This window comes from Chaetura pelagica, unplaced genomic scaffold (assembly GCF_000747805.2).
Source record: "Chaetura pelagica isolate M959 unplaced genomic scaffold, ChaPel_1.0 scaffold3, whole genome shotgun sequence".
Lineage (NCBI taxonomy): Eukaryota > Metazoa > Chordata > Aves > Apodiformes > Apodidae > Chaetura > Chaetura pelagica.
This window is the reverse complement of record NW_009952974.1, coordinates 14,192,810-14,215,982: the sequence shown is the minus strand read 5'-3', so window position 1 is coordinate 14,215,982 and position 23,173 is coordinate 14,192,810. Positions and strand designations below refer to the sequence as shown.

At 35.8% G+C, this 23,173-nt stretch overlaps 1 protein-coding gene across 1 annotated transcript in view; it reads right to left on the bottom strand.

The window, feature by feature from the left end:
• Positions 1 to 3,853: 3,853 nt before the first annotated feature.
• The window catches only part of AGPS (alkylglycerone phosphate synthase), a 40,128-nt gene continuing 20,808 nt past the window's right edge, over positions 3,854 to 23,173 (bottom strand). The window contains exons 11-19 of the mRNA XM_009996180.1: positions 22,206 to 22,257; positions 19,877 to 19,953; positions 18,323 to 18,435; positions 17,369 to 17,438; positions 16,585 to 16,646; positions 14,473 to 14,562; positions 13,957 to 14,056; positions 12,202 to 12,259; positions 3,854 to 4,420 (exon numbers count right to left, since the gene is read on the bottom strand). Of these exons, the coding sequence (XP_009994482.1) occupies positions 4,299 to 4,420; positions 12,202 to 12,259; positions 13,957 to 14,056; positions 14,473 to 14,562; positions 16,585 to 16,646; positions 17,369 to 17,438; positions 18,323 to 18,435; positions 19,877 to 19,953; positions 22,206 to 22,257 (744 nt within the window). The 3' untranslated portion in view covers positions 3,854 to 4,298. The remainder of the gene's footprint in view (positions 4,421 to 12,201; positions 12,260 to 13,956; positions 14,057 to 14,472; positions 14,563 to 16,584; positions 16,647 to 17,368; positions 17,439 to 18,322; positions 18,436 to 19,876; positions 19,954 to 22,205; positions 22,258 to 23,173) is intronic.

Sequence of the window (23,173 nt, the reverse complement as noted above, 5' to 3'; positions counted from 1 at the left end):
AAGACACCAATTTATTTTTCAGGTAATGTAGAATTCAGAGTCAGTGTCAGGACTACAAAACCATAAACCATGAGCTTATAGTATTTACACAGCTGCGAGTTCAGGTCTAACTTCTTATAAAACTGATTGTTAACAAAGGGAACACTGATGAGATCTGGTTCTTCCTGAGACAAGTATATCATAATGTAACATCTCCTTCAAATTGAGACTATCTAGAGCTAAGTAAAAATATTGCAATTTAATGCTGTTGATAAAAGGGAAACAAAAAAATGCTCAACACTCAGGTAGTTTTCTCTTCTTTCTATGAACAAGCAAACAAAAAATTTGGCTAATACTGAAAAATTTTAAGTTCAACAAATTAATGTCATTAATTCTTCTGTCCTCTGCATACTAAGACTTGTGCAGCTTTTTAATAATACTCATTGACAAAACATCAATGTAAGACTACATAAGCTCTTTCAAGCAAGATGTAATTTCAGCCATTTTAGCTTAAATGGTTTATCTTTATTACAATAATGCAGTTAATGGAGAGTACCTCTTCTGCTCACATCCACTGCCTTCTTGCACACAGAACTTCCAAGCAGATTCCAGGACCTGTAACAAGGAAGTTTTAAATGAGACATACGTGTAACAGCAGAAAACTACATATCTATTGCAGTAGTTTGATACAACAGATCTTTAAAATACGGGCAGGTTAAATTAAGACAAGGTATGCTCCTCTATTATATTGTGAGAACCTTCCAAGAGCAGTTGAACATGGTCCCTTTGAGGCTAAAACTGATTACTCAGGAGGTAGTTTCTGAACTAAGCAGACTGGTATTCAGGTATTGCTTTGCCCTTCCTTTGCTGGTATTTTCCCATTTTGCTATACATGGAACAAAAAAGCATAGCTTCTATTAGCATACATTAAAAAATTCCATCTCATTTCTCTCTGAAAGTGCCAAAGCCTTCCTAATAGCTTATTACAGCCAAAATACAATGAACCAAAGAGGATAAGTGAGTAGAATATATTTCTTTAGTTTCAACACAAAACCACGATTGTTTAGGCCCATTTTCTTTTTATTAATAATATAAGGTTCTATAATCTCTTAACATTACAACTGAAGTTTTACAGTTAATCTGACACTAAAATGACAAACATTGGCTTTATTTGCAGAAAGTTAAATTACAACCTTGATAGATGTATATTTTCAAGATTGAGAAGCAATTTGTGTCTTCTGGATTTTAATGCTAATGTATCCTTGCCTTTGAAAATGGTTTTCAGTTAATTAACATTGGTACAGAATAACTATTTGGCCTGGCGTCTTCACAGCTGTAAGGCAAAGATGACATCTTTAACTCAACCAATATATTGTAACACAAGTTAGACATGAAGAAATGTTTTTCTTTGACTGTAAGATTTATACCCTGGATCAATTTTGAATAGACTTTCTTCTGCTCAAAGTTTTATAAAATTTTCTCTAATGGGAATACATTTCACAGTCAAGCCCTACTCACTCACCACCTCTCCTCCTTCAAAGAGTGCAGAAGCTGCGTAATTGGAAGTTGTGACAAGGTGAATTAAAACTGCTTGTAAGTATGGCCAAAATAGCCAAGCAAATGAAAAAGTAATGTGTTATGCCCAGATATGCTTCTGATCAGCATGGATCAAACTCCATCTCTAAACAGGCTGCAGAATAGAGGAAGTGAAGTCTTTAGAAAGAAAGTAAAGAGTACTGTGGTAGAAGACTTCATGTTAGACAAAGGAAGATTATTTTTGTTTCAAGGGTAATGATCTGTATGTATCTAGTTTTCCTGAACTTCTCTATTTTTATTAGGAATATAAAAATTAAATTAAAGTCAGTAATACATGCATTTAAAGTGGACTTCCACTAAGCTCTGACCAGTTTATACAATAAAAAAATATTTAGGAATACAGCAATAGGGTGGCTATTAGAAAAAAAATATCCATTACATTTAGAGTTAATCTTTACCTCAGAGCTATCCCAGTGACATTACTTTGGAACTCCTATAGGCTGTTATTTCACCTTCCCATAAGACAACTGACACACAGTAAAAATCTACTACATTTTAAACAATTTCAGAAGCTAGTAGCTAATTTAAGGTTGGAAATAGAGCATAAAGAATTTTCAGCTGTGTAATTTCAATACAAAAAAGGAATATGGAAACCACAGTCAGAAAATTAAGAATAGGAAGGATGTTGTAAAGCTATGTAGCACTTTAAATAAAAAGTCATGAGACCAGTATTACTGAGCTCTGACTACATCTTTTAGGTCTGTTCATGCTGTCATTCTGCAAAAAGGCTTCATACACTTTCCTTCCAAACTGATTCATCATAGTTAAACATATACTTTCAGGGAGGCACATAAGCACAATTCATATTTTCCTGCTTCTAGAAAGATCTCCCTTTCAGAGTGATACAAGTCACCAGCAAGATGCCAGCTGTGGCCATGTAGTCACTATCATGCAGCATGCGAGACAGGAACATCCTCTGAAAAAACATGTACAAACTCACTCTGCCAAGACACCATTGCGTATTAAGGAACACTTAACCACAGTGTGAAGAGTCACTTTCCTAAAGCAGACTACACCTATTGTTTTGGTTGCTGCTGAAATATGAACTCTGAGGGCCAAACCAACAATACTAAAGAGTAGATCTTTAGGTTGAAATGTTGTGAAACAAAGACCATTTGAAATAAATCTAGCTGCCCTGAAAATATCACATTAATATTCTGTTTTATGACCTGCAGACCATAAAATATTTTAAGTACTCTGACAGCATGCATTTTGAAGTGGTTGTGCATGTTCATGTTTTCTGATAATCTTCATTACTGAGCTGAAATTAATCTTCAAACGAGTTGTCTGGTACAGTGTTTTTCAAGCATTTTAAACACTTTTCTGTATATTACCAGAAGCGAGAGCTGATTAGACAGTATTCTAAAATTGTTTAAAAACAAAAATGCAATTTTTTCCTTTTTCGCCTCATTAAGGACACTACCAATACAAAAGGTGTTCAAACTGACACTACAGAGCTGTGAAGCAGTTGGCTAGAGAGATCGTGTTCTCAAATGATGCTATTTTTTCTATTCTATGTAATCATATACATTAGTTATCAAAAAGTTGGATTACTTGCTTTAAGAAAAGAACCCACCATAAAAATGGATCATGAGTATTGACAAATACTTTGTTTGTTTTACTGATTAAGATTCAAGTTCTAATGTAAAAATGCTTACTCTCATATGATATTCATCAAGAAAATATTTCATTTTCTTAAAGTTAAATGGACAATTAAAATTGTGGCTACTAGTGAAGTAAATAAGTCATAAAGGCCATAGGAAACTGTACAAAACTAAAATGGGAAATCTCACTTTCAGGATGACAGTATGTTGTCCACATAAGTGTTTTATTAAACTGTTGAGACTGTTTCAAAAGACAGTTCTGGGCAGTTTCATTTGAATAGCTGAAACATTTTTTGTACTGAAAAAGATTTTGCATATCTGCAAAACAAACAAAACAGGAGCAAAACCCATACACAGTAAGACTGAAATACAGATGAAGGCAAAGTTTTGTTACAAACCTGTTTTAAACATACAGTGAGAAATGTCCATTGTACAAAAACTTAGTGACTCACCTACAGTTAATTTAAGATTATCCCAGCAATGCAAATACAACTCAGAACATCCCAATTGTGTAAGATTTTCCAACAGTACTACACAGGGAAACTAGGGAGTTTTTAGAATTAGTTTGATTACATTGTCTCTTTTTATCAAAGCTTACATTTGTACTTTTAAGTATTCACTGGTTACAAGCTTCTTACATACTTAATCCTCCAGCACAGTGAAGTACTCCTTGGTGTTCTCTCATCTGTCTCCTAGCAGCTTTCCTTTATCAAGAGGCTGGGTTGAGCAGCTGCTTCTGCAGAAAACACTGTTGTCAGTCCTTGCAGGGGTTGCTTTAGTAAGAAACATCTGGCAATATCCAGCACTGAAAGATACTGTCAGCTGTGTTGCCAAACCAAACCTGGTAACCCAAACTTGCATTTCCTGGTTTGTAACACACTTTGTGCCCAGTGGGTTAAGAGTTTAACAGCATTATAAGGAAAAATCCATAAACTTTTACAGCAACATTTACACTTTATTGGAGGGAGGGGGAAAAGGGTGGCAAAAATCAATGTAAGTTGCTAATTTTTAAAGTTTAGTCTATGTTATATTTGATTACTGGGATATCAATACAGTGAAAGTGGAGGAACTTCAACAGTAATTTCAAAGAAGTTTTAGTAGATCATGTTGTGCAGGGCTTTATAAAAGATTTTTGTTTCCAAAGATGTTATTGGGGTCCACATATTCTTTAACAGATTTCAGCATTCCCAGGCCAACATCAGAGATGCTCTCCTTCATCCAGCGCTTCCGCAATTTGCCTACTGGAAAAACAAAAACAAAGTGTTTCAATATATGGCAGGATTCTAGGAGCAAATCAATCTTCTGACCATGAATGAATAAACACTGTGTGATGAATGTTTTTATTAAAAAATGAGAAATGTTTTGCTTTATTTGATTTATTGAGCCCACCAGACTATCAAGCTCATTAAGCTCAGCGTACTCCCAGAGGAAGACTGTGTTCCACACTGGCTACTTTCTTCAGAAACGATGAAATTTAGATGAAGCTTAGGCTGTTAAAATAGGGAATTGTTAGTAAATTTTAAAAAGCCAAAATCACTCTAAGTAGGAAACTGAGGAGGAGCTTACTAAAAAGCAGAACCTCACACCTCCTGATCGTTTCATAGTGAAAATACAACTTAATAATCAAACTTAAAAACAGTATTGGTTTAAACAATAAAAAATTGTTTCCTAAGGAAAAATCTTTAAGCTTAGTTTTAAACGAAAAAATCCTCATTTCATTAAAAAACTTTTACAAGGGCTGATAATTGCTCATACCATTATACAAGAGATTAGTTTCCCATGTAAAAATGGATATTCACAACATATACCGAATACAACGCAAAGCTGAAACATCAGCCATTTATGAACTCATTTCACAGACATCTCACAATAGTCCTGATAAATGGCTGAGGGTTCACATACTAATTAACTAAGTCATCAACTCTGATTTAACAGATCATTCAAACTTTTTCATTAAACACACTATAACATTTAACTTGTCAGTTTGAAGCACAATCCATTTGTCAGTATGATGCAATATAGTAAAGGTTTGAGAGACAGCTGCTTTAAGAGTATCTGAAGCTAAATTCAAGCCATCTTTTGTGCTCTGTTCTCAGGGTAACCATCAAACTGTCATCAGAATAATAAATTACAGGGACACCTCTAGAGAACAGAGTATATTTGTTTATACCTTAAGGAATATGAGCTAGTCACAATGCCAACTGAAAAAGCAAATGTGTGAAAGAATGAAATTCACTGTTTGCTAGAAAACAACTATTAGCAGAATGAACGTAAAGAGCAAAGACAGTAACTAAATGACAAAAGGATTTGTCACATGGTAGGAACAGTATTTTGCAGCTCAGCTCAATGAAGAAAACCACTCCATCTGTGAACATACCATCACTAGAATTTGACTATCTGAGCGAGTTGATGTAGTTGAGTTTAACCTGGGGATACTTAAATACTACTACTACAAAAAAAAAAAGCATCACGGATGTTGCTTGACCAGCACCGCAAGTCACTCACACTAGCTCTTACACAAGCAGCTGAAGAACAGTCATTACCATTCTCAACTGTTATCTGTAATGTAGTTTCACTGAATGTGTCCTGTGGTTATGGATGCAATTGTCCTGAAAAGACTGCGAACAACTGCTCCAACAAGATGGAGCACATTAGAATCACAGCAGGATGCCCAACAGCTAGCATGCCTGCCTCTTTCACACCTCCAGTAATAATGCAATTCCACAAGGAACTGAACTACTGTCTGAGCAGCACCAGTCATTGCATATTTAATGAAGTCGCTCACCAAGTGCTGGAAAACAGAAGGTGCTTGGAGTGCATCATTAGTTCTGTCAAAGTGATAATTTACACATCTATCTTGTCAAATTTTCTATGGTTTATACTTTTGCAATAATAAATCTAACATACATTTGATTAGTGAACTGGAAAGAAAAAAGCTGTACTACAGTTACCAGCAGTCTTTCACAAACATGTTCAGTGAAAAGATTTTAACCCCTTGATAACAGTAGGTTGAACCCCTGTTCCTACTGTTCACATCATAGATTTTTCAGCTAGTCAAGTTTTCAACTTGGAGTGAAAAAGCATTGAAGCAATCTTGCACTTAGAATTCTAAGCTGGTCTATCTGACTACATGGAAGAGAGATTAAGTGAAGGAAAGATATGGTGCAGATGAGAGCACCCCTTAAAGCACTGTTTGTATTCAGCTTAGTGCTGCCCTACAAGTATTCTGTTCCTTCTCCACAGAACAATCCAAGTAGCTACAAGAATGAGAAGGGAATAAGAGGAAGAAAAAAAATAGTAAAACATGTTAACATTAATATAATTCCAAGTGGCAAAGTTACTTAACTCCACCCTAAGGCTAGCCAAAGTACAGCTTCAGCGTCAAGGAATCCGTAACCTCCTCAAAAGGTCTCAGTTAGGCCTGATCTTACCACAGAATAGGAAAAGAAAAACCAAAACACCTTCTGTTTCTAGTCTAGGGAAAGCAGATCTTTTAGTTTTAGGCCTAGATGAGGGCACTTGCATAGAACTGACATGAGACAGTGCACAGAAATAAATATCATTCAAACATTTATCATTTATGGGGTCTCAGTCCAGTATACTTTTCTCAATTAAAAAACAAGATCAAAGTCACCAGATTATTATGATACATCATAACAGTATTAATAAGATTTGCAAATCAGCATAATGTGATACAATCAACTTGCAGTAGCTTAGTAAGTCACTTGTTAAGCTTAACAAATTTGTTTAGTAGACTCAGCTATACACACAACCCTCATCACTCAAACTCAACAGAATACAGCCCTTTCTTCTTGCATTTTCTTCCTCTGAAGCCACTTAACATCGCGTTTACTTATGCACAACAAAGTGTAACAGGATTACTTTTCTAATTTTACAAGTGGCAAGTGCCCTGTTCCTCAGGTGTGATGAGCAGTCAAATGCCCTAAAATAGTCACTGCCAGGAAGCCAGAAGTCTTCCATCTGAAGCCCAGCCTATTATATGGAGTACAAACATGCTAGCATGACAGAGTCTACTTCACTCAAAGTATTTCAGGCCAGAAAGCCAAGAAGCTTGTTCTGTTGCAAAACCACTATCCAATACCAATTTTATTTTTTCAGTATTTTCAAGTTTTATTATTCTAGCCCATGTATGAAAGAAAACCATTTGGGCTAGACAAGTAACTTTTTCCCAGTTCTGATACATGTTGGTTCAGCCCCTAGCTGGCTTAATTAGAAAAGTTGTTCATGCCTCCAGTGCCCTTTTAATCTGTTAAGGAATAAAATATACTTCGGTGAAGCACAACTACACTCTACACTGCTCCTGTAGAATCCACCCTTCAAAAAACAACCAAGCAACCATGCACTGACAGAGCATACTCTGCCAAAAGTGGTAACTGTTTCCCACATGCACAGTTTTTCAAACAGAAGTGCATGGCCACAAAGTTGCTAAAATCAGAGTACAGCTCTCCAGGCTATAAAGGCTATGCTTACTCATCTCTGCAGCTATCCAGATGGATTTTCAAAAAATCTGGATGCTAAGGATGGAGATAGGAAACAGCAGGTAGAGGTTGGCCTTCTCAATTTTTGATTATGAAGTACTTGGGCACACATGAAACAGTACTGTAAGGGAGGTTTTAGTGTGGCTGATGGATCCCAAGGGTAACTCTACACCCATGCAGAACAAGTTTATAGTAGCACATGGTCCCAGTGAACATGGGCTCGAGTGGCACTGCATATGGGCCTAGACTTCCTTTGCTCCAGCCCTTTCTACTTAAATGGGCAGTTATTGCAAAACAACAGCTCTGCTAAAGGGGACGCAGTAACTGGTCAAAAGAAGGATAGGGCTCTTTCAGCTGTTGCATACTCTTCCTGAAGCTGGTTGTCTCTAGGGAAAGCATCTCTCCACTCTTAAAAATGGCTTAGTGGGTTATTACTCTTACAGAGTAAGTCTACTACATAATTAACACGATCACTATAACATCTGACATTTTCACTTGATACCTAAACAAGTCAAGTACTTTCAAGTCCTGTGTTGATGAATCAAAGTCCTTTGCATTTATTTGGTGGAGAAGACACTAAAGATAACTATTCTATTAAGACTTTCAACAGATGGAGGAAAATACAACTGTATTGTTATATAATTTCTCCTAAAATTACCCAGTATCTGACGACAATCACAGTTTAAAGTCCTCATTCAAAACTATAATCCGTCTCCAGTGCTTAGCTTAAAAGGTGACTTTCCTGTGTAAATGAGAAAAGAACATGTTCAACTCTCCCCACAAGGGAATTTTATCATTCCAGATTTTGTAGTCTGTGTTGGTTAATTACTGCAGTGTATATTTTAAACAACAGCTTCTTAATGACAGCTAAGAGTTGCAATGAATTGCAATGACAAACATGCAACTGAATCCAAACAAGGTGTGGGGGTTGTTTTTTTTTGTTTTGTTTTGTGTTTAGATTTTTTTGTTTGGGGTTTTTTTACCTTTCCTAAATAAAATTGCCAGGAAATTGATACTATACCTAAACCTGTGGAGCCTGGGCTATGTTAACCTTTATTCTAGTCATTTTATCTAGAAAGTGGAAGAAAATTAGTTCTACAAGCAGTTAAGAGGAAATATTTTCCTCAAAGCCACAATCTGGTAATTGTTTCCTTAAGTAACCAGTTTTACTTAGAACATTCCCTGGAACCAAAACAATCTATCATGAATTTTTACATTGTTACTTAGTTTTACATGGGCGTGAGAAATTTGTATCTACATGGAACTGTCATTCCTAATGCAGCTTCTTAAATGGTAAGTTTCTAGAAGCTAACTGACTCTAGGAACTCTTGCTTACACAACTCTCAAGCCTGAAGATACTCACCAGAAAAGAAGGATAAAAACTGTGTTTGAAAATGTGCACTATCCGTAAGTGTAGGACACAGTCAAGGCAAGGTAAAACCTATAATCAAGACTGCAAAATTTAATGTAGTAAATGAAGACTAGGAATGCTACAACCAGGATATTTAATTCCTGAATACCTTCCAAAAACTTTTACTATATCACAAATTATGTAATAGCATTACTTAAAGGGTACAGAGGTGGCATATGAAACCACTTAAAAGTCACACATTAAAAACTGCTTTAAAACCACTAAGAAGCTTTTTTTGCCGTTTGTTCACAACAAACCTTGTAAGAAACAGACCCAGTATATACAGACAAGACTGCCAAGGTCATAAAAATATTTGATAACCTCCTCTATAATGGTAAGTTTCTGATGTACTGAAAAATGGCTGAATTCCCCCTAAGTGCATATCTGATGAGCGATGTATTTTGGGTGTATTTTTAGAGCAACACAGGCCTCAGATTCTTCCTAAATGTCAATTTACTACATAACCCAGCAACACTATGAAGAGTTAAACACTAACACTAAAGAAGGAAAACAGTTCCTGATTCTTACCAATTAGATTTAAATATTTCAAAGCCAAAAATGAGAAAGACTTGAACGAAAGAAAATGCAATTTGGATAGAGGACAAATTCATTTTAATTATAGTATCAGAAATGACATCCAGATTTATAAAACAAAAATTCTAAGTATTCTACCCCAAAACACAAGTAATTGCTACACTGAAAGGATAAATTAATTACACAGATGTGTATGGCTTTGTTACAGCTCCGTGTTCATGAGATGTTTGCTGTACAAAGCTGGTACTGATACACTTCCAAAGTTTCTTTGTTGAAATGTCAATGTTGTTACATATTGCAAGGTGTGATCATTAATGTATTAAATCAACAAATAAAGTTATGCTTCTTAAAAGTTTTAAATCTCAAAAGTAATTGGAGGGGGGATCTTCTCACAATATTGCTACCTTTAGTGAGTCTTGCCTAAGAGTTACAATTTTTTTTTCATTAGCCTGAAGGGAGGGGAGAAGGGATACTGAGATTAAAATAGAATCCAAAATGAAGTTTTTCTGAAGTTACTCTTCATAAAATTATCATTATTTCAGTTCTCACTATAGATCCCAAATATGTGTCTATCTGCAGTTAGGACTTCCCAAGATGTAATTTAGAACTTTACACATCTCAAACTGTCACATGCAACCAGTTCTTCACTCAAGAAGTGAATGAGAATTGACTTGAGCAGGCTTTGTATTTCCTATAGCCTTAAGTCCCAGACTACATCTGTTTTCTTTGATACACAAAACCAGATTTAAAATAGCTCCATTTATCACAGTGATTGTAGGCAGACAAACCAGTCTGTTTCCAGATAGTGAAAACAACTGTTATTAATCACAATTACAAGACAAGTATTAAAAGAACTTGCACCAGTATTTTCTTCTACCCAAAGAATAAACCAGTCTTAGCAGTGCTAAGAGGGACAAGGCCTGAAGGTCAGTAAATATAACTCATACTATTAAGCCAGTTCTCAGCAGCACATCTACTAACCACTAGAAAAAATGGAACTTGATTACCGTACACAATGAACTGTCACACAAAAACACTCAAAGCAGAAAATATTTCTCAGTATAAGAGGCAGTCATGCATACAACAGAAACCTAAGTAGTCTAACAGAAACCAAGCTCTCCATATCTTCAGAGCCAGAAAGTTCAAGTGTGCAAGGGTTTGAAAATGCTGCGTAACAATTTCTTTTTTTCTTGTTCAACATTTGCTGTAAGCAGGGCTTCATATATTGAGGCCAAATACACCCAAACATGTGACGAGCTCCAGCTGCATGCGAGTTGATAGATGGAATGCTAGTCACAGTAAAACACAGCTGCCACAGCAGGGGAGAGCACAGCAGTACATCAAGGGGGTAATTCCCCATCCCATGTGCAAGAATTGATCTGCCCACTATATCACCACATTAAAGATTTAATCAGAGGGCAAAGTATATTAAACAAAAAAAAACAAACCTGTTTTCACTCACATTATCATCACCTGCATATCTTTCAATATCCTGATACTGCTAAAGCAGAGACTACCTCTGTTTCCATCAAAGCTAGGTGCCTGAAAACAGCCCTAGCTAAGTCTGATGTCTACGAAGTCAACAACATGTTTTAAAGTACAGTTTCTGCTCTTTAGTTTTCCCTTCACTGAGCTTTCTTGGAATTACTAAAATTTACTTTAGTTTTAATCCATTAGACTTCTTCCTCTTTCTCTTATTTCTGTGGCCAGATAACACCCTGAGAAATTAGAGAGAAGAAACATGTTAAGTTTAAAGAAGCTAGCTACAGAAATCAAACTGACTTCACAACAAGTCCTCCTGACATCAGAGTTTATACCGGTGTATAGGACACATGAAATCAAATTCAGCTATCTGAATATGTGGAAAAAGCATATGTAAAGCATCATGTATATGAAGTATCACTTATATGGCTCTTAATATTAAAGCACAAATAAATTGCAAAGAGACTAATAACTCAGACACGTAACTCCCAAACACCAAGAGAGAAAACTGAATAACCAGAAGTTAACAGAAAGCAAGCCAATAATAGCAATACTTACATAACATCAATTATGCAACAAAAGGTAAATTGCAACACAGCCCAGTTTAAAGTCACTAGCTCTCTTATGCAGTTACTTTCACTAAGTGCTCTGGAATTTGGGCTAACAGCTATCACTTAGCCACATGAGACATTAAGCTGCCTCAAAGCTATAAAACTCTCATTTAAGGTTTTTTAACAGATTATACCTCTGTGCAAGGCTCAGTAGAGCAAACTGATCAATTACATTTTCAAGTTCTCAGGTAGCTTGTAGACTTCCTATCAAAGGTTTGAGGCTGGTGCTCATAATTATACCACATTGGGTGACTTTATGTCAAGCAAAGCTGGCTTAGGGATACTCTACTTGAAACTCTGGCAAACAGGTAGAAAGTTTCAAGAAAGAATGCTCCCAAACCCCTGCCCCATAATTTCAGTCAATGCCTGTGAAAGATTTTTTGAAGTTCTGTTACAAACTCTTATATACTCATGAATATTCAGCATTTTCAAAGCATAAACATCTAGCATTATCAAAGAGACTAATGTTAGACTGACAGCATTACCTCCATGGTGATGTGACAGACTTCCTCCATTGGCAAGTATTTCTTCTCTAGCAGCTCTCTAAATTCGAAAGGTAAGGTATTTATTCAACAGCAAATGCACAGGATGTTTGTTCTTAATTAAATGCTTGCCATCACACTCATCTACATAGGCATATGAAAAGTTTCAGAAGTAATTAAGGATACAAAATACAGGTAAATATTTCATTCAAGTCTGCAGATAAATATAGGTGGAGATCATCCAAATAAACATTATCAAAGCCAAGACACTTAAAATGGCATCTCTTACAATAAACCTAGTAGTTCAGAATGGAATATTCAGTATCACTTCCCTCTTTCCAAAACTAAAAATACACTGGCAGCTGGGATGTTCTTCTGGAGGATGGTTAAGTGCCTATTGAAATTTCAATAAAGAAGTTTGAAAATAGACTCCCCAGAGTGATTCAAGGTCCTTATCCAGACCAGAATTTAGACTCAGATCTCCAATATTCTAGTCAAGGAATTGAGGTACTTCATAAGTGACAATTCTTTCACAGGTGATGTTTCTGGCAGAAAAAAAAAAATAGATTTTCATTAAGAAATATTTGAACACTTTCAAACTCTGGAATCTTCTTTCCCATCCGGCTCTGATTAAGAAGACAGCTTATAAGGCTGTAACAAAGAAAGCTTTCTTAAGTGCAAGTACTAAATTTTTTAAGTGTATTTTTTTTTTAGGAATAATGTATATAACCGTACCTATTCAGTAAGAGATTTTTTCAGTCTGCCACAGAGTGCATATACTTGGCTGGCAAACTCACTTTGTTAGGTTAAATTTAGTCACCTACAATGGAACACATGCATCCGTGTGATCACACTGTTAATTGCAACAAACAGCAATATCTAATTAATTTCATTTTTAAAGCACTCCAACAGCATGGAAGTCTCAACTTGTAGATAAAACTTTACATTCACTTGTCAGGCACAGAAGAAATTTCTAAATAATAAGCATGGGAAAAATTATATCCTAGTTATAAACACAAGCTATTCTTCACCAGCCTATTAGCAATTTTGTAGGGCTGAAGGTTTAGCATATGAAAAGGTTGGGTGAAGAGCAGTTTGTCTCTAGTCCTTTTATGTCTAAGTCCTTCTATGTCAAGAAAACAAGGATAATAATAGTTTCTCTCAAAAAGGTGTTCCCCTTAACAAGTATAAGGTATTACCAAAGTATTAAAGGACAGTTATTCCCCAGCTTTTGGCAAACGTCAAAGCAGCTTACAAAGGTCTAACACAGCAGACTTAAACCAGCACTTATCAAGGCCAAAAGAGAAATAAACAGGGCAGTTCATTTTCTGAAATAGCATTTGAGAGACTGCTACATCATTCTCTACAAGCAGCACTATTAATAAAGTATCATCTTGATAGTTTTACCATGTTTTTTAAAGACAAATTAAGCATTAAGTGAAACAGCTTTGTAAATAATGGAACTAAGGAAGTCTTGTTTCCCATAGCTTTGCATTTTGTGGTTGAGTTTGTCATCCAAAACCAAAAATCCATTTCAAGCTTTATTGCCCTGTAGTCTTAAGTGTTCCTTTACTGAGGTCTACGATAGCCACCTTCCTTCCTGGTGGACACCTGTTCCTCTAGCTACTAATAATCAAAGCTTTATGTACTGACTTGGGTGCTCTTTCCTGCAAAATTCAGTTAGCTTGGGCAATAACTTTAATATATACTATTACAGGACATCAGCTTCTCCTGCTCCCCATTAAGTAACGCTCTTACCTCAATTTGTTCATATACATGAACAGGATCACTAATTCCTCTGTAGTTAAAGGCAAAGTAGAAGTAGACACATGCACCTGCATCATACGTCTGTGTCACCCTGTTGAAGAAAACTGCATTACAAACAAAGCTTTATGGTATTAAGCTACCCATTACATGACCTTACAGAATTCATAAGGTTCTTACTTAAAAGGGTAGCATCTTTCTAAAAAGTTTTGTATCCTTTTTGCTCATGCTTCATGACTGACTTAATGCTGTGACTGAGAGTTGAAGCTTTTAAGTAACACTTGACTCTTGCACATATTCAGAAGAGTAAACTCAAGACTAATCAAGTGCTACTAATCCCTTGAATTACTCACTCTTACATGTAACACACAGGTTAAAGAGGAAAGTCAGGATTACTGGTGTTTGTAGTATCATTAATAGATGTGATTCACTTGCTAGCTAGCACGCTCCATAGCTCTCTTACTAATCAAACATTTAAAAAAATATTATTTAAGTTGTTACACAGCTTACCTGCAGGAGGAAAGTGGAGCAAACTGAACACCCTTTTCTTTACATTCTCTTACTATCCTTTCCTTTACATTCCTACAAAGGTCCAAAACCCTGTAACAGAAAACAAATTAAAATAAAAAGTTTAAGTATATGATCTTACACAAATACCCAAAACACAAATTCAGCTTTGGTAATTGTTTTTAAAAAGTATAATCTAATCAAAAAGAAGATTGCCTTCTAGTACCAGTTTTAAGTAGCTTAGATTTTGTTTGAAGAATAAAATAATCCTTTTCATAGAGACTTCACTAGCATTGCTTTTCTGTACTTCTGAATAATAAATCTATTCTGAGGCAGATTATGTAATGAGATATCTTTTCCATAAGGACTAGGAGTGAAGTGTTCAATAGAAAATGGAAGTTGCCCACTTCTTTAAGTCTTTACTTACTTTCTCAGCAAAGCAGCCTGACATTTTTTGGCAAAGTAGTTGATAAGTGCAGCTTTCAGTAGAAAGCTTGAGAACTCTAGGGCCTCCTATGCTCTGCTAATACCATACCTTTGGTATGTTGCAAGGCCAAAACTGAAAACGCTCTAGCAGTGCATTAGTTTGTCAGCTTGAAATGTTATAGTTCTAGTATGGCAAAAAAATATTAAAGCTTGTCATGAGGTTTTTTATTATTCTTTTTCTTCCAGGGCAGACCCAGGTGCGTCCAAAGCACTAAAACAATTGAAAGAAATAGCTATTTCAAATAACTATTTCTTTAATTATATGCTCTCCCACAAAGGTCTGCAGTTGTACTATACAATTCAGATTAAGTCATATTGCACAAATTTAATACTACTTTGCAGATTGACAGAAGTAATATGCAAAAGAAATGTAACAAGTAAAGCTAAATATTTTATTCAGTCAGGAACAAAAAACCTGATTGATTTATGGAAAATTACACAGTTCTGTGAGCCAAAGTAGAAAAAGTTATTGAAAGTGTTTGTTTTGGTGAGGACAATTTCAAATATTTTCTTAAATTCTTAGATAAAGTCATTGTCTCCCGAAATGAGGGAGAGGCTCTCTCTCTCACTAAATGACTAAGTAGTTAGCATACTTCAAGATCTGTAAAGCAAAAATAAAGTGATATTTTGCTTGTAATTTTCCTCAAATTTCTGCCACACATGAAAGATACCATGCCAATCTTCAAAGCTGAGGCTGGAACTTAACCTGCCACTAAATTCAATAGCAAGAATACAGGCCTGCCAGCTTAAGTCATCATGCTTTGCACACTTTCTACTTTGTATTAAATACTGTAAATATTTAGAATTATAGAATTATTCAGGATGGAAAAGACCCTTGGGATCACTGAGTCAAAACATCATCCCTACTCAGAGTTCTCCCCTAACCATACCCACCAACACCACATCCAAATGACCCTTAAACACATCCAGGGATGGTGACTCAACCACCTCCCTGGGCAGCCTATCACAGTGTCTAACCACTCTTTCTGTGATTTTTTTTTTCCTGATGTCTAGTCTAAACCTACCCTGTTGCAGCCTGAAGCCATTCCCTCTTGTTCTATCTATTTGATTCAAAACACTCTAGATCTTGTGTAAGAGGTTTCTGGCTTACCAAATGTACCGAAGCATCTCAAATTAATTTACATATTAAACTGTTGTGGTCAAGTGTTTCTTAACCACTGCTAACATAAAATAAGCTCAGGAAAAATATTTATCCTGGGAAAAATCTGTCCAGTTCTTTCAGTTCCGTGCATCAGTGGGGAAAAAAAAACCCTAAACATTATTTATTGATTTTCACTGTAAACTTCTGTTTGAAACATACTGCTGATCCCACAGGTGCCTGCTCATCACAGAATACTAAACCAGTCAATTTCAAAACCTGAAACTTGTTACAGCAAACAAACCTAAGTAGAAATATTCCTGAATGCTTGCCTATATTGCATTTACAAATTCCTGATATGTAATTTAATAGCAACTTCAGCAAGAACACACAGGTGCAAGGCTTGAGGTACATCAGGGAGCCTCTAGTACACTTAAGGCCTAAATTAAATTAGGTTTCCCCATAAGCAAGCATGAGCTAGGAATAATTTGAATTAAATAAAACAATTCTTAAGAATAATCACAGTTTACCTATCCCAAGGAACCGATGTCTCAAATGATTCTCCTATTACATAGTAGTCCAGGCCCAGGTCCTAAGTAGTAAAGGAAATTCAGTAACATTCAACATCAACATCTCGGATTCCAGTGTGTGCTACACAGTTAACAGCTGAGCAGCTTTAGTTTGTATGAAAAGAACAAAGTCTATTTAGCAAAAATACCCATCTGTCCCAGTAACATTAATTTAAATTATGGAACAGGCTAGCTCTTTGAAGACACAGATAACAAACCTTTTGATATCATGGCTATAAACAACTTGTCCAACTGTGAGTATGCCTACACTGATCAAATATTTGTACCACTATAGCATCAAGCCAGGAGTGTCATTGTGCTAACCAACATAACATGTGGTAGAAACATTTATTTGGAATCTAATTCCTATCTAGATACAACACTGTCCATTTTACATATAGCTTCATGCAATAAAGGGAAGTTCACTGATTTGTCCCTGACTATAAAAGCCAAATAAATTCTAGCACTCAGAATGTGAATACTATTTTGAAAAAAAATCTTAAACAGTAAGACTAAAATTCCTAAGAACACTTGCAACAGTTCAGGCTAAGAGTCTATTTGTTCTGAAATTCTGATTCAAACCACAGCCACTAGTAGGTGTCAAAAGATGAGTAAGAGCTGAATGAGCACAGGAGTACTTCAAGTACTCTTCCACTCAGACTTCAGAGAAAGTATCTTCAAAAAGATATCTGGTTTGTTATATTAATTAAAAGAAGTTTTGGTAAGCAGACAGAAGGTGACCTACCCGAAGGTAAGCAATAACAAACGTCAGCATATATCCTCTCTGTCCATTATCTTCTCCTGCTGCCAAGCCACTGCAATTAACAAGAAATTAATTAACTTTCCAGTAATCACTGGTTTCTAAAAAGCATTTAAAAATACTTTTATTATCAAACATATGTGCAAGTTTAGCTGTCTCTAGGCTGTGCTACAATAGTTGCAAATAGGAGGGTTTTTCTATCACTAGAAATAAGAAGTCACTTCAGACCAGACCTTTAACTAATTTGTATTTCTCTTTTCATTCCATAATCTGAAGAAAGATTAACAACAGCAAAACATTTGATGTAATCTTAAGTAATAGTCTTCAAACGTCACAAAAGAGCAGGGGAAACACAACTAGACGTAGTATATCCTTGATGTTCGTTATCAGGAATATGTGCAAGTACATTTCAAAGCGTGTTGGATTTTGCACTTGTGTGAGAGCAAGACTGGTGACTTACAATCCCAAAAGCATAAGTGATGTAAACAGATTAAAAAAAGACACTGCACTAAAAAAAGAATTCTTGTTTTTGCTAATCTATGAAGTTAAGAGCACTATGAAAGTTTACGCATTTAACTACTGGTTAATAAGTGAAGTGCCCTTTAATATCAAGACTAATGTAATTCTTATCACTGAAAGGTAGCAAGCTGCTCACATGGAATCCATTTCCATTTTAATAAAATCAGTTCTATATTTAGTCAAATACCTATTTTTCTGCAATACAGACAGCTGAAATTTTTTAGTAGTTACCTATTAAGAGCACAAGCCATATTTATCAAAGGGAACATGCAATAGCTAATTGATTATTGCAACTTCAAACTATTACATTGAGAACACAACTCTATCTATGGTAATCACTATAAAAACATGTTAACTCTATTTTCTTTCCTGAAGAGTTAACTTCCAGCTTCATATGAAAGAGTTCCTTGAAAAGCATACCCAAACTTGGTGGCAATATCATAGACTTGCTTTTCATGCTGAAGAACCTTCTCTCTGTCACCCTCAAAGAGCAAGGTAGCTACACATAGTAAGTTGGGATCAAATCCTTTAAACTGCAAAGAGAGAAAAGTTTGTATTATGTCACAGCCTATGTGGTAGAATACAAGCAACAAGTTTTTCAAATATACAGTATGCACTTTGGTTAAAAAATGTTGCAAATAAGAACAAAGATTAGGAAAAGAGACGTTTTTCAAAAGTTTACTCCCAAGAAAATTAAGTTTTTCCTGGAGAAGACAAACATGCACCAACGCACTGAAACAACAGATTATATCTGTCACGTGTTATTATTCCTCCTGTTAAAAAGCAGGATAGACATAGCCTATGCTAAAAAATAGTTCTTAAATGCTTTGACCAAAAGGGAGACATTGATATTCTATTAACTGTTCCTGTACGAAAGCAGGAATATTACTTATGATGACCATAAACATCAGTGTTTTCACAATAGTTGTACTGGCAACGTGAGACTGATTATGTCTGTGCTGGGAAAAGCACTATGGAAGTAAAATCACTTCTTAACTTGTGGCAGAGAACATATCCCAGTGGAAACAGGGTGAAAGCCACCTCAACACGAGGAAATACTTCTTTACTGTGAGGGTGATGGAGCACTGGAACAGGCTGCCCAGGGAGGCTATGGAGTCTGCTTTGGAGATTTTCAAGACCTGTCTGGATGTGTTCCTGTATGATCTTCCCTAGGTGTTCCTGCAGCACCAGGGGGGTTGGACTTTATGATCTTCAGAGGTCCCTTCCAACCCCTATGATTCTATGAAAAGCTATTAATAGTAATGAAGTCAGACTGTATAGCTTTGTTTTCGTAGTAAGTCATATTTTCATAACTGGCCTGAAAAATAATGTTTACTTCCTCATAACAGCTACCTAAATCCAGGATTATGCTGTTTCCTGCATTGAATAACCATGTTTGCAGAAGCTGTCTAGTTACCTAATATAAAGAAAAAAACAATAACAAGACAAATTATTTAATATAAAAGCCTAGTTGAAATCATTTTAGCACCAGATTCTTCTGGATTAAAAAGGGTATTCGCTGAGATGAATTCCAGAAAGATAGAAAAATAATTTATATGGGCAAATCACAATAAATATCAAGAGGTTATCCCAAAATTCTAGTTCACTGTAATAAGCCAGAGCACGCCTTCACAAAAATCTGGGAAGAAGAAAAGAGTGAAGTGTCAGCCTCTCTCCATCAGTATTAACTGATAAGCAGTGGTCTACAAGCTTGATAAAAAGTTACAGTCTTGTCCTGTCACCAACTCCGTTAGACAAGGCACATTAATCTCACCTTTGGATATAACCAATAGGAACGGCTCTCATGGAATAACTCTACAAATAATCTCATTTTGGATTAAACCAACTAGAAAATATCCAGTTAATCAATACTACAAGGTAAAATCTTCTACATTCAAACTGAGGTGCATTAGAGATAAGTCTTAATTTTGTGAATAGCATGCAAAGCTACTAGTATTAAAGCCCAAAAGTTACCTTTGTGATGTAGAATTTTTTCAGTCCATCCAAAAATGATGTAAAAATGGAAGCAACTTGTGGTTTAAGAGCATGACCTTTGGCAAAAAGTGGAAAAAGGTGTGTTGAGGCAAACAGTACTCTTAAAATTCCTACTTCAATGGGGAAATAAAAAAATGCTTTGTAGTCAAAGTTGCAAGAATCACTTAAAGCACTTTGATTATCATAATTAATGAGACCTCTCTACTAATTCAGAAGAAGGATTTTTGTTTATATTTTTGAAAGCCATACATACAACTATTTGACCTTAATTAAGGCTGCCATAGTTTATAACTTCACAAGTATATGGCACATGGAAAAATTTATGAGCACTTTGTTAGTTTTTACATTATAAAAAGTCACTGATTTTGCTTAGTTTTAAGTTATGTCAAAACCACTGAAAGCAATAGCCAAAAATGGTGCAAGTTAGGAGTTAAGCAATTTTTTCTTTAACGGTTATGTCACTTGTGCAAAATTTTCTACATAAAGCTAGTAACTGCTTCCTTAATCACATATGGGGAACTAAAAGTACCAGGTTATATAAATGGTGTCTTGGAGTCTGTAAAATTAACATCTCTGCCTCAGGACTGGGTTTGAGATGAAAGTCTTTCACTGTTTGTTCCATTGTTTTTAGTCACAAGCAACTTATGAACTCCCATTACTGCTTCACTTTAACAGTTTTGCATCTGGTCTACATGCTGTGAGCCCAATTCATAAAAAAAGTTATGCACCATTTACATGATACTTCCTTTTAAAATACTTCACAAAGTATTTTCTCCTGAATAAAGCATGAACTTGAACTGATTGATCTTCCCTCTTTGGTGAAGAGGGACTTCTCCCTGCAGATACAAACAGACCCCAAGGAGTACACCTCCAAGCTCACTTAAAGTACTCAAAAAAGCACTAGATAACAAAAGGACATAACTTATTAAGCCACAATCTGTAAAAAACTATTGGATTTAAGCCTACCAACTTATTACAAGAAACATCTATAGACACACCCAGAACTATGTTCTGCAGGAGACTGTATAAGCTGCAACCTCAGATCAAAGTTAAAAAGCAGAACAACGATTTATTCAGTGTTGGGTTTAAAGCTTGTAATTGGTCTAACTTCTTCCCAATTAGAAAGAAAAAACAAAAATGTATCTGCCTTCTGTTGTGTATGTCTGAGATAAATAACAAAAAAGAATGACCAAATCAAGCAGATAGGCTTGCTGGGTTCTCAGGTCTTACAGATCCTGATTTCCTTGGTTTGAAAAACAAAAGTTCTGCTTCTGCAACACCATCATACTAATGCCATTTGAAGTCCAGATTAATCATTGAGGCATCTGTCCAACAGGAGTTTCAGAAATTCTGACTTTTTCAAGCGGTATTAAAAGAGATTTTCAAGGTCACTCACACTTCACATTTCCGTCTTCTGGGTACAATCAAAACAGCATGGTCTCAGAAGACCTGCAAGTTCCATAAACTATTAGCTTTTGGATAATGGAATTTTAAGTTCTCCTCAAGAGCCAGACACATCTTTTGCCAAATTTCCTAAAGTTTCAAGTGTTAGCTTTCCCCAAGTGCTCAAAAATGATTGCTCTGCATGTCTGACATTATTCTATTTAGGTATTTGAACTAGTTGAAGTTTCACAAAACCTGTCTGTTCAGTAATCTAGGATCTTCATTGGTTTTCGATACTTAAAGCCCACAGCTTACTTCTGTTTGCACAGTTATGACTTGTACTATTTCTGAGTTTGTTTTGCAAACAGGCAGCTCACTCTGGACAAGCATTTCATTGTCTCTCTCCCACCCAAACAATCATTGCCACATCAGAACATTTTCAAAAAACCTGCTACTTTTAAGGAATCTGTGTACCACTTGTGATGTATTCATAAAACTTAAAGGAATCGACCTACCAAGTAGGGTGCACTCTATACTCATCTACTTATTAGGTTTCTTAAAAATAAAATGTTTGTAGTACTATATCGCAAAACTGCCATCTCTGCTCCACTACAGCAAAATACAGGGAATGCCTCCAGAATTTCAAAATCTCCAGTAGACTGTATTCCAAGAATGATAAGGTGGCACAAAAATCTTATGTATTTATATGCACAGCATGACTCTTTACTGTTGTAGTTGATAATGTCTTCCCAGAGACAAAGACAGCCTTCTGTTTCTGAAAGTGCACTATCTGGAGTATGAACTTTAGGTTCATTACCTTCTTTGTCCAATTTTGAGCAAAAGAATCCATGCCTAAAACACACTTAAGCTACTGAAAAACAAAACCACTGGAAACATATTTGTCCAAGAAGATCTATGTACTTACCAAATTGAAACTGTGCATTGTCAACTAGGCGAATTGATGCAGGAGCACATCTCTTGTGGGCAAAGTCAGGGGAATGAGAGGGAGGAAAAACAAAAATATTATGTACACAGTTTTGATGAAATTCATGACAATCAAATTTTCATTTTAAACAGCATATAAGAAAGCACACTTGGATACCAGACACCTATGGCCATTGATATAATTGAAATGGGGTGATCATAAGCTTATTTTAAAAGCAACATCTGTTACGTATGTCTAGATAGATATATTGCATTGAGGATTTTCAGTTTAACCTCGAGCCAACACAGAAAGTATCCAAAGCTCTTTGACCTTTAATTATTGAGTGTTTGGCTAAACTGCCATAATGGACTAAGGGTCTCATACTTGATTAGAATATCAAACTTATGTTGCTATGTAATCAAATATACACATACAAATTTGTATTACAATGTATTACACTGAAAAGTCCAATTGTTGTGGGTTAACCCTGGCAGGCAGCTAAGCACTACATGGCTGCTAACTCACTCCCCCAGAGTAGGACAGAGGAGAAAAATCAGAAAGGCAAAAGTGGGAAAACTCATTGGTTGAGATAAAGACAGTTTAATAAGCAAAATGGAAAAAACACATCAAGAAGTGATGGGTAATCAAATATCAAGTCATCCAATATCCAGCCAGTCCCAAAGAAATAGCAACCCCTGGAGCACTCCAGTTTATTTCTGACCAAGATGTTATCATGGTACATAGCATCTCTTTGCTCAGTTTGAGTCAGCTATCCAAACTGCATTCCCTCCCAGGCTCTTGTTCACTCCCCACCTACTTGCTGATGAAAGGGGAGCAAGAAATGGAGAAAGCCTTGCCACTGCATATGCACTGCTCAGCAAAGGCTAAAACAAAACAGTGTTAACACTGTTTTGGTGAAAAGGACAAAGCATAGCACCACACAGCTACTTTGAAGAAAATTAACATCT